At 41.4% G+C, this 12,648-nt stretch overlaps 1 protein-coding gene across 1 annotated transcript in view; it reads right to left on the bottom strand.

Annotated features, from left to right (window-relative positions):
- Positions 1-12,648, bottom strand: part of NFAT5 (nuclear factor of activated T cells 5) — a 171,258-nt gene that overhangs the window by 22,841 nt on the left and 135,769 nt on the right. Inside the window, exons 7-8 of the mRNA XM_014591022.2 lie at positions 4,913-5,047; positions 4,732-4,784 (exon numbers count right to left, since the gene is read on the bottom strand). Of these exons, the coding sequence (XP_014446508.1) occupies positions 4,732-4,784; positions 4,913-5,047 (188 nt within the window). The remainder of the gene's footprint in view (positions 1-4,731; positions 4,785-4,912; positions 5,048-12,648) is intronic.

Raw genomic sequence — 12,648 nt, 5'->3', positions numbered from 1 at the left:
AACTTTTTATTTAACTTTATTTATTTATTTTAAATTGACCAGTGAGGGACAGAGTGAGAGAGTGAGAGAGAGAGAAGGAAAGAGAAAGCAAGCTGCCAGGTCTGGAAATCAAACTATGGTTGGGAACCAGTAGTTAGCGTAACGGCTATGTCGCTGGACTCCCACGTAGTTGACTGCGGTTCACATCCCGGACCCAGTGGCTTAAAACCCACGTCAGGCGCGTGTGCATGCGTGCCCAAAATCCCGAGAGGAGAGGAGAATGGAGGAAAAGGGATTGCGGCGTGACCATCCCCCCGCCGGGAGGTGATTTCTTGCTTTCTGTCTCTATGTCTCTCTCTGTCTGTCTGGCGAGCGCATGCGCTCTGTAGCAAAAAACCTCTCAAAACAAAACAAAACTATGGTTGATCACGTGGGAGTCTAGTGCCCTTAACCCACAATGCCACCTGCTGGGTCCCATTTAGTTTTTTTTACATATTTTGTTTAAAAAAATCTCAGGACCTTTAGATAGAGCTACCAAAAAAAGTATCATTTTTTGGCATTTCACCATGTCTTATTTATCTATTTATTTATTTGAGTTTTTTTTTTTTTAAGGGGTTTTTGCTATAGGGTACATGCACTCACCAGAAAGACAGAGAGAGACACAGAAAGCAAGAGAGAGACAGAAAGCGAGAAATCACCCCCAAGTGGGGATGACCATGCCACAACCCCTTCTCCTCCATTCTCCTCTCAGGATCTTGGGCATGCATGTACACTTGCCCGGTGTGCGTTTAAGCCACTGGGTCCAGGACTCAAACCATGATCAACTACATGGGAGTCCAGCGACATAGCCATTACAGCAACTGCTGGTCCCAAGAGATATTTACTATAGGGTGCATACGCTCAACAGAGAGACATAAACCAAGAAATCACCCCCTAGGGGGATGGCCACAACACAATCCCTTCTCCTCCAGTCATCTCTCAGGATTTTGGACATGCACACATAGAAAGTTGGAGTGACTATGTGGGAGTCCAGCGACACAACCATTATGCCATCTGCTGGTCCCCACCATGTTTTATTTTTTAAGATATTCTTTAATCTTTAATTCTTTAGCCAGCATACTGCCCTGAATAAAAGTATTTTAAAAATATATCTATGTCATGGGACTAACAGCTGGTGGCTATGTTATTGGACTCCCATGTAGTCGATCATGGTTTAAGTCCCAGATCTGTGGCTTAAACTCACACCGGGCGTATGTGCATGCGTGCCCAAGATCCTGAGATGAGAATGGGAGAAAAGGAAGTGCGGCATGGCCATCCCCCTGGGGGGTGATTTCCCGCTTTCTGTCTCTCTGTCTTTCTGGTGAGCACACACACCCTATAGCAAAAATCTCTCCAAAAAAAAAAAAAGAAAGAAACTAAAGGAAAAAATATATATAACTATGCTAGGACCAGCACATGGCATAACAGTTATGTTGCTGGATTCCCACATATTGACTACAGTTGGAGACCCAGACCTGGTGGCTTAAAACTCACACTATGTACATGAGTGCATGCACACATGCTCAAAATCCCAAAAGGAGACTGGAGGGGAAGGGATTGCGGTGTGACCATCTCCCCTGGGAGGTGATTTCTCTCTATCTACCTCTCTGGCAAGTGCATGTACCCTACAACAAAAATCTCTTTCTTAAAAAAAAATTATATAACTATGCTTTGGGCCGGCAAGTGGCATGGTGGTTAAGGTGCTGGACTCCTACATGGCTGGCTGCAGTTTGAATGCTGAACCCGACAGCTTGCTTTCTCTCTGTTTCTTTCTTGTTAAACTGAGTAATAATAATAATACTAATACATAAAATTAAATAAATAATTCTTAATTTTTAAAAAATATTAATTATGCCTCAAAGAGATGGGAGGGGAAGAGGGAAGGATGGGTGGGTGAGGGAGGAGTGAGAAAGGAGGGAGGATAGTGGAAGGGAAATGAGAAGAGGGAGGAAAGGGGAGGAGAGAGGGGAAATGATGACATATTAATATACATTTCTGTAAGAAATGGCAAGTTAAAACCATAATTTTAAGAGCTATTTTATAGTAACCCTCACCCCACGCTCATCCTTGGCTTTGCTTTCCACGGTTTCAGTTACCCACAGTTGACAGCTATTCAAAACCACGGTGCAGGTACCAGCAGATAGCATAATGGTTACATCACTGGGCTCCCACGTAGTTGACTGTGGTTCAAGTCCCAGAACTGGCGGTTTAAAACTCACGCTGTGTGTGTGTGTGTGTGTGTGTGTACATGCCCAAAATCCTTAGAGGAGAATGAAGGAGAAGGGATTACAGTATGGCCATCCCCTCTCAGGGATGATTTCTCACTTTCCCTCTCTCTCTGTCTCTCTTTGGCAGGCACATGCACCCTATAGCAAAAACTAAAACAAAACAAAACAAAGCAAAGCCCTGCACATTAAAGGCTTGGGTAACCATCCCTGATTAGCAGTTCTCTGTGTACTGTCACATGTGACTGTGCTGAGAGGATAAAGCATTGCTGAGGATGATAGAAGCTTGATATGGGGATGCTCCCAAATTCTGTCCTATGATTCTGTCCCTTTAGCTGGTTCTGGTTTGTATCCTTTTATTGTAATAAATCTATAATCATATGTATAGCATTTTCCAGAATTCTGTGAATTATTCTAGAAATAATCATATCTGAGGGGATAATGGGAAAACCTGGGTTTGAAGGTAGTTTTTCAAAAGGGAATGTGATCTAGGGACCTCTGAACTTGTCGATGGTGTCTGAAGTGAGGGAGGTCTTGGCTGTGCCTTTAGCATTGAATCTGACAATATACTGGATGTAGGTTTTAAATTGCATTTCTGAATACACAAAGGAATAAAAAATAAAAACAAGTTAAAAACCCACAAAGGAATTACAAACTTTTTGGATAAAATGACTATAGATTGATACTCCATTTTTCTTCCCTTCTTTTTTCGGAGAGGTTTTTGCTATAGGGCGCGTGTGCTTGCCAGAAAGACAGAGAGACAGAGAGACAGAGAGTGAGAAATCATCCCCCAGGGGGACTGGCTATGCCGCAATATCTTTTCCTTCATTCTCTTCTCGGGATCTTGGGCACGCACGCACACGCGCCCAGTGTGAGTTTAAGTCACCGGGTCCGGGACTCGAACTGTGGTCGACTACATGGGAGTCCAGTGACATAGCCATTACTCTAACTGCTGGTCCTTACATGTGGAATTCTTACGAATAAAGACTAATACAAGTTTGACCAGTGCTTCTAAACACAAGAAAGCAGCCTTAGGAAACAAATACCTGGTACACAGCAGGTACTCAAAAAATATTAGTTTCACTTTGATTTAACTACATAATAGGTTAAGATAATACAAATCTGCAGACAAAATAAATATTAGAAAGAAATGTTCCCTTTATTAACAATGGTAATGTCTGCTAATGCTATTTTTTTCCCCAGAGATGTTTGCCACAGGGCACGTGCGATTGCCAGAGAGAGAGAGAGGAAGAGAGGAAAAGACAAAGATAGACACAATGAGAGGGAAAATGAGAAATCACCCCCTGGGGGAATGGCCACACTGCAATCTCTTCTTCTCCATTCTCCTCCTGGTATCTTGGGCATGCACACATACACACACACACAGGGCATGATTTTTAAACCACGGGATTTGGGATTTTAACCACCATCAGCCATGTGGGAGTTCAGAGACCTAACCACAATGCCACCTGCTGGTCCCCACTAATGCTCTCTTAATCTTTTAAATTAGAGAACTGCTCAGGGGACGTTAATAGTGTTATAGCGGTAAAATGTGATGTTCTGCAAGGCTGACACTCCTGGGAAGGTTCCAGAATGTGCCAGGTATATGTGTGCCCATGACCTGGAGCCAGCTAAAACCGAGGACTAACTATGGCATCAAGATCGTGTTAGGGGTGCTTTCTCTCTGCCTGTCTGTCTCTGGTTTATGGAAAAAATAAGTAAACTTAAAAAAAGAAAAGAATTAGGGAACCAGAAGTTAGCGTAATGGCTATGTCGCTGGACTCCCACGTAGTCCACTGCGATTCGCGTCCTGGACCTGGTGGCTTAAAACTCACACCGGGCGCATGTGCGTGCGTGCCCAAGATCCAGAGAGGAGAATGGAGGAGAAGGGATTGTGGCATGACCATCCCCCTTGGGGGGTGATTTCTCGCTTTCTGCCTCTATGTCTCTCTCTGTCTGGTGCGCGCACGTGCCCTATAGCAAAAATCTCTCCAAAAAACAAAAAAAGAATTAGAGAGCTGATCCAGTATGGCAGCAGTTAAGTGCTGTACATGTGGAGCCAGATCCCACATGGTCAACCATGGTTAAGTCCCAGCCCCACGGCTCGAGAATACTCCCAGAGTGAGTGTGAGCATGTCTAGGATTCTGTATGAAGAATGGGAGGAGAAGGGATTGCACCACCACATTTCATGTAGGGTGTTTCCCTCCTATCCCACCCTCATTCCTGACCACCACATGCAGCCTCTGGCAATAAAAAATAAATAAAGAATAGAAAACAGAGAACAGGTCATGCTTACTATTCATCATCAGTTGAATAATTCTATTTCAGTTGAAATAACTTAAATAAATTTTAAATGATTAATATTGATCCCATATAAAAAGGAAAAATATGAAAAGGAAATTTAATCTATTGATTCTGAAATTTCTAGACCAAAACAAAACTGCTTAGAAAGTAAATAACCAAATAATAAAAAGGCTTAAATTATACCTGATGAAATAATTCCATGTCGATTTCAGCTTCTGACTTCCAAGAATTTTCATCTGATTAAAACAAAAACAGTTTACTTACTAAATTTTTGAATTTTTTTTCTACTCTGTAGCTATGAGTGTACCTTTAAAACAAAGTGAAACATGCCAACCATTTCTAAACCACCAACATGCCTACTTACCAGAGACATTTTCTTGGAAAATAACTTTAGTTCCTTTCAGAAAGTTCTTGCCGATTAAAAACACTTCTTCCTCTCCTTTCACTGAACAGCTATGCAAGCTTTTCTTTAGGATTTCCGGCACTCCCGCTGGCTGAGCTGTGGGTATACATAAACATTCCATAAAAAAGAACCTACAACACTTATTTCTTTCCTAAAATCAACTTGTAATTATCCAGTTATATGAGTTGTCTTTGTTGATCCCTGAATTTAACCTCTTTTATTTTGCGACTTTACACCAACAGAGAGCAGAGAACAACAACAACAAAAAGTCTACAATAATTTTTAATAGCTCTGGTAAGATTTTTTCTTTCTTTCTTTTTTTTTTTTTTTTGAGAGGTTTTTGCTACAGGGTATGTGTGTGTGCTTGCCAGAAAAACAGAGAAAGACAGAGAGATACAAAGCAAGAAATCACCCCCCAGGGGGGATGGCCACACCGCAATCCGCTCTCCTTCATTCTCCTCTTGGGATCTTGGGCACACACGCACATGCGCCTGGAGTTAGTTTAAGCCAACAGGTCTGGGACTCGAACCGCAGTTGGTTACATGGGAGTTCAGCGGCATAGGCATGGATAAATGCCCAAGATGAAGTTTTCATTTATTATATGTCATCTTAATTTTCTTAACAAATGAGTCATACAAAGTTAAAAATAGGAACTTGGGGGCCAGCTAGTGACACAGTGGTTAAGACAGATGCCACATGGTTGACGGCACAGTCTGAGTTCCAGACAGAGCAGCTTGGAAAATAAGCTGTGTGTGTGTGTGTCTGTGTGTGCATTCTCAAAATTGAGAGAGGAGAATGGAAGAGAAGGGATTGTGGTGTGGCCATCTTCTGGGGGGAGGTGGGTGCTTTCTGAGTCTGAGTCGCTGTCCCTGTGTCTGTCTGGCTAGCACATGCACCTTACACCAGATCAAAAAATACATATGAGCTTGGTCCTATATTTGTCTTAATACTTTATTTTAGAAGTTAAATTGGGGGCAGGGGGAGCTGGCAGGTGGCATGGTGGTTGAGGGTGGTAGACTCACACGTGGCTGACCGCCAGTTTGAGACCTACACCTGGTGGCTTGCTTTTCCATTTTCCCTCTCTCTCTCACTTTGTCCCTTTCCCGTCAAATTTAAATAAACAAATAAACATTAAATAAAATAAATCTTTAAGGAAAAAAAAGTTAAATTTAAGGGCCAGCAGGTTGTGTGGTCGATGAGCCACTGCACTCCCACATGGTCAACCACAATTCAAGTACTGAACCTGGTGGTTTGCTTTCTCACTTTCCTTCTCCTTCTCTCTCTGGTGAGCATGTATCTGATAGCAAATTAAATAAAATTACATAAATAACCCTGTTAAAAGGTTAAATTTAAAGGAAAACTTGTACCATAATTTTTTGAAGAGATTTTTGTTGTAAGGGCATATGTGCTTGCCAGAGACATAGACAGAGTCAGAGAGAGAGAAAGTGAGAAAGTACACTTTAGGGAAGATGTCCACACCGTAATCCCTTCTCCTTCATTCTCCTCTCAGGGTTTCAGGTATGAACAAACATGTGCCCAGCATGAGTTTCAAGCAGCCGCCATTGGGTCTGGAACTTGAATTGTGGTCGATAGTGTGAGAGTCCAGAGCCTTAACCACTAGGCTACTTGCTGACCCCCGTTGCACTATCTTTTTTTTTTTTTTTGAGAGGTTTTTCACTATAGGGTGCGTGCGCTCACCAGCCAGACAGAGACAGAGAGACAGAAAGCGAGAAATCACCCCCCAGGAGGGGTGGCCACGCCACAGTCCTTTCTCCTTCTTTCTCTCAGGATTGAGGGCATGCATGCATACATGCCTGGCGTGAGTTTCAAGCCGCTGGGTCTGGGAGTCAAACCATGGTCGGCCATGGTCGGATTCAAGTACCTTAAACTATGCCACCTGCCGGTCCTGCATTTTTTAAAAAGAACTATTTAATTTAATTTAATTTATTTATTTTTAAAGAATTTACTTTAAAGGTGATGGGTGTAGTAGTTAAGATGTTGGACACCCACATGGCCAACCACGGTTCAAGTTCTGAACCTGGCAGTTTGTTTGCTCCTGCTCCATTTGAATAATAATAATAAATAAATAATTCTTAAAAAAAGAAAGAGAGATTTTCACTATACGGCATGTTCACTCACTGGTGAGACAGAGAGAAAGAAAATGAGAAATCACCCCTCGGGCGGATGGCCACACTGCAATCCCTACTCTTCCATTCCCCTCTTGGGATCTTGGGCATGCATGCACATACATTGGTGCATTGGTGTGAGTTTTAAGCCACTAGGTCCGGGATTTGAACCATAGTTGATTATGTGGAAGTCTAGTAACATAACCATTATGCCACCTTTTGGTCCCCATTTTATTTTATTTTTTAAAACTTTGATCAGAGAGACACAGAGAGAGAGAAAGAGAGGAAGGAAGTCTTCAGGTCTGGGACTAGAACCATGGGTGGCCACATGGGAGTCCAGCACCTTAACCACCTTGCCACCTGCTGACCCCAAGTCCCATAATCTTAACCTTTAAAATGTCAACTATACCTGGGCCAGGTGGTGTGGTGACTAAGGTGGCTGGATCCCACACAGTCATCTGTGCAGTTTGAGTCCCTGACATTGTGGCTTGATAAATATAGTGGGCAAAAACCTAAAAAAAGGGAGAATGGGAAGAAAAGGGATTGCCTCTGTCACTCTCTGGTGAATGTGCACTCTCTAGCAAAGTTTTAAAAATATTATTTATGGGGACCAGTAGTTGGTATAATGGCTATATTGCTGGACTCTCATGTAGTCAACCGTGGTTCGAGTCCTGGACCCAGTGGCTTAAACTCAACTCCGGGCGCATGTGCGTGCATGCCCCAAGATCCCAAGAGGAGAATGGAGGAGAAGGGGTTGTGGTGTGGCCAGCCCCCCTTGGGGAGTGAGTTTTCGCTTTCTGTCTGTCTCTCTGTTTCTGGTGAGCGCACGTGCCCTATAGCAAAAACCTCTCAAAAAAAAAAATCATTTATGCCTGTTTTAAGTCCTTTATACAAATAAAATATTAATAAACAAACAAAAAAAAAATGTCAGCTATGCTATGCTATTACTGTACATTACCAGACCTCTGAGGCAATGAGTGGTAGCTGGGTGGTATATTGAGGGCATCTTTAAGAATCTACATATAAGACCTGAATACAAAAAAACAGATCAAATACACTTCAAAATAATTCATTTACAACATGGTATCTCTCTGAACTAGGATACCTTAAAGTTAACAATTAAAATACAGGGCCAGCAGGTGGTATGAAGGTTAAGGTAGTTGGATCCCACGTGGTAGGCTACATGTTTTGAGTCTCACAGCTGGTGGCTTGAGAAACATGCAGGGCACATGTGCATGTGTGCCCCAAATCCCAGGTATAGAAGGGATTGTGGCATGGTCATCCTCCCTGGAGGGGATGCTTTCTCACTTTATCTTTTTTTCTCTGGCAAGCACACATGCCCCTTAACAAATAAAAACAATTTTTTTTCAATTACAAAGATGAACTAACCACTACTACTGTAACATTTAAAAAGAGGTTGATAAGTGCTGAGAAAGCAGAGATAGTAAAAAAAAAAATTGGAATGATCATACCAACACTTTTGTCAGGATTTTCTTAAGAAAACTTAATAGGTGTGTGTGCATGCCCAAAGTTAAGAGAGAAGAACAGAGGAGAGGGATGACAGCATAGCCATCTCCTGGTGGTGATTTCTCACTATTGCCCTCTCTCTCTGGAGTGTGCATGTGCCCTATAGCAAGCTTAAAAAAATGCAGAGGGATAATTCTTTCATCTCTTTAAAAACAAACAAGAAGGACCCAACGCAAGGGGGTCAAAAGGCAGAGGTAACGCAATCAGACCCACATGGGAACGATTCTGGGTTCTTGTCCTGGGACCTCCCTGAGCACATAGGTCAGGTGTGCCTGTGACTCCAGCCAGCTGAGATTGTGATCCCAGGCAGCGGAGACTGAGGGTAGATAGCGGCATGAGGGTCCTGTTGGAACTGCCTGTCTTTCTGCCTCTTATGAAAGAAAGAAATAAACTCAAAAGAAAAACAGAAAAAGAAAGAGAGGAAAAAAGAAAAACAGATCCAAACAGTCATTGTTAGATTTTTTTTTTTTAAGTTTTTTTTACAGGGCATGTGTACTTGTCAGAGAAACAGAAAAAGAGAGGAGAAAATGAGAAATCACACCCCCCAGTGGGGATGGCCACACCATAATCCTTTCTCCTTCATTGCCTTCTTGAGATTTTGGGTACGCATGCTCAAATGCCCAGGGTGTTTCTCAAGCTGCCCGGTCTGAGACTTGAACTGCACAGTTGGCCATGTGAGATCTAGTTACCTTAACCTATCGCCACCTGGCTGGCCTGGTCATTGTTAAAACAATTAGAAGCAGAAATTTTTTTTAAATAATTATTTTACTTAACTTTATTTATTTATTTATTTAAAATATGGTCAGAGAAGGACAGAGTGAGAGAGAGAAAGTGAGAAATTAAGTCACTAGGTCTGGGACTCAAACCATGGTCACCATGGTCACCCTTAACCACTACACCACCTGCCGGCCCCAAGCAGCAGAAATGTTTTTAAAGCACAGTGTGAATTCTGACTTTAGGCCGTCTTTCCACTGAGTGTCTCTAGAGAGAACATCAAATATCTGCTTCCTCTCTTTCCTTTCACCTCTTCCATCTTTTGGCTTTTCTTCCTTTTCTTTTTATTTTTTTTAAAATTATTTATTTATTTATCCATTCATTTACTTATTTATTGTTTTAATTTGACTAGAGTTAGATACAGAGAGAGATGGGGAAAGTGAGAAGTCAGCCACCAGGATCAGGACTTGTACTGTGGTCGACCATGTGGGAATGTCCAGCGCCTTAACTACCACACCACTACCTCTCATCTTCCTGTTTCCTTCTATCTCCCATTAAATTCCAACCCTTTTAACTAACTTATTCCCTTTTCAATTCTCATTCTACTCCACCTGCTTAAAACTGCCAAAAAAAGAGGGGGGGTGTTATATTCATGGAAATAAACACAAATCAGAAACCTGAAACAGAAAAAAAGATTTATTTATTTACTTTCTTTCTTTCTTTTTTTTTTTTTTTTTTAAAAAAAAGTTTTTTTGAAAAGCGAGAAAGCAAACCACCAGGTCTGGGACTTGAACCGCAGCCCTCAAAGGGCTGACAGTGGTTCAAGTCTCAGATCTGGCGGCTTGCTTTCTTACTTCCGCTCTCCCCACGTCGCTCTCTGGTCAAATTTTTTTTTTTTAAATGGACAAATGAGTAAGTAAATATACTTAAATAATTATTATTTTTTAAATTTTATTTATTCATCATTTATTTTAATTTGACCAGAGAGAGACACACAGAGAGAGAGGGAAAGTGAGAAAGCAAGCCACCAGGTCCAGGACTCAAACCAATTTCAGCCATGTGGGAGTGTCCAGCACCTTAACCACCATGCCACCCTCTAGTCCCAAAACTTAAATAATTCTTAAAAAAACAAAACAAAACAAACAAACAAACAAACAAAAAAAACCCCAGCTCTTTTGGGTCCTTTGCTTCACTGTATATTATTTATATGTTTATCCTTCCTCTTTACTCATATCTATCATTGGAAGCTTAAACTGAAGCTTAAAGCTCTCAAAAAGTAGCAAGGATAAAATTTAATTATTTTTCATTAAAACACACACAAGTCTCTCTATAAAAGAGACCTTACCTAGCTTCCTAACCTCAATCTTACCACTTCTTCATGTATACATTTTGTTTTGATCACATCAAATTTTTAATTCCCCCAGAAAAATCATATTCTTCATGAAGAATATTTATACACTAATCCCTTTGCCTAGAATGACCTTATTCTAAACTCCATTTTGCCTGATTTAGTTCTATTTGTCCTTTAAGATATAGCAGAATTTAACGATCCCTGAGCAGTCTTAATTAGATGCCCTTCCCTCTGAGTCCACTGTACTCTACTCACACATCTACTACAGATACACAGTACCTTTTACATACACACACACATTTTAATTTGTAAGAGGGTACATGCACTTGCCAGAGAAGGACAGAGTGGGAAAGTGAGAAAGCAGTCCTCACAGAGGATAGTCACACTGTAATCCCTTCTCCCCCACTTCTCCCTCTTTTCAGGATTTTGGGCACATATGCACACAAACTTGGTGTTTTTTTGTTTTTTTTGTTTTTGTTTTTTGTTTTTTGTTTTTCCTCCCAAGCTTCTGAGTCCAGGACTAGACCCAGGTAGTTGGTCATGTGAGATCCAGTTGCCTTAACCACTATGCCACTGGCTGGCTCCCTTTATGTAATTTTATACATACAATAGGAAATTTACATACATATACTATATGGAAGTTAATATAATTGTATTTGTTTGCTTTTCTCCCTAGCATGCTAGACTATTAGCTCCATAAACTATCACCTCTATCCAGAGTTTGGCACACTGTAACTGTCCATTAAATTAATTATAAAGCTTTCCAAAAACAATCATGTGGAAGGCCCACCTTTAAAGATCCTATTAAGTAATGATTGTGTGTGTGTGTGCATGTTTTTGCATGTGTGTGTATTTATTTGGTTACTTTTAGATTTTTACCATAGGGTGCATGGCTCACTGACGACATAGAGAGAAAGTGAGAAATACAATTCCCCTGGGGGGAATGACCATACCACAATCCTTTCTCCTCCATCTTCCTTCTGGGATTTTAGGCATGTGTGCACATGCACCTGGAGTGATCTTCAAGCCGCCAGATATGGGACTCATACTGCAATCAGCCATATGGGGTCCAGCACCTTAACCACCACACCATCTGCTGGCCCCAATATATATTTTTTAAATGTACTATACTCACCTACACTCAGGATTGAGTGCCACCTCATTAATAATTTATGTTGAATCAATTACTGAAGGGTGATGGGGTACTATTTTGTTATTAATCACATCACTGTTTCTCTGAACTATTCGGTTGTCAGAAAAGTCATCACAGAGCATTTTTCTAAGCAAAAATGTATCATGACTTTCTTCAATGACTCAACACCACTATTCATAAATTGCAGCTTCTAACCTAAATAAAAATGTTCATCTGAACAATTTAACTGTCTGCCAAAATCTGCTGATGGATCGAGTGACTATAATTTTGTTTTTTAATTTGCTATATGGGGCCAGCAGGTCGTATAATGGTAAAGGGTGCTGGATTCCCACATGGCCAATTGTGGTTTAAGTCCTGGACCTGGCGGCTTGTTCTCTCGCTTTCCTGTCCTTTCTCCGGTTAAATTAAAATAATAATAATAATAGTTATTATTATAACAAATGGAAATAAATAAATAAATATTTTAGAAATATTTGCTATAGGGTGTGTATGCTCACTAGAGAGAAATGGAGAGGCAGGGGAAAGTGACATAGCATACCCAAAGTGGAATGGCCATGCTCCCATCCCTTCTCCTTTTCTTTTCTTTTCCTTTCTTTTTTTTTTTTGGAGAAGTTTTTGCTATAGACCACGTGTGCTCGCCAGAGCACAGAGAGAGACATAGAGACAGAAAGCGAGAAATCACCCGCCGGGGGGGATGGTCACACCGCAATCCCTTCTCCTCCATTCTCCTCTAGGGATCTTGGGCATGCACGCACACGCACCCGACGTGAGTTTTAAGCCACTGGGTCCGAGATGCGAACCGCGGTCGACTACGTGGGAGTCCAGC

This window comes from Tupaia chinensis, unplaced genomic scaffold (assembly GCF_000334495.1).
Source record: "Tupaia chinensis unplaced genomic scaffold, TupChi_1.0 Scaffold000523_1, whole genome shotgun sequence".
Lineage (NCBI taxonomy): Eukaryota > Metazoa > Chordata > Mammalia > Scandentia > Tupaiidae > Tupaia > Tupaia belangeri.
The sequence above is the reverse complement of the archived record's forward strand: the minus strand, read 5'-3'. Positions and strand labels throughout refer to the sequence as shown.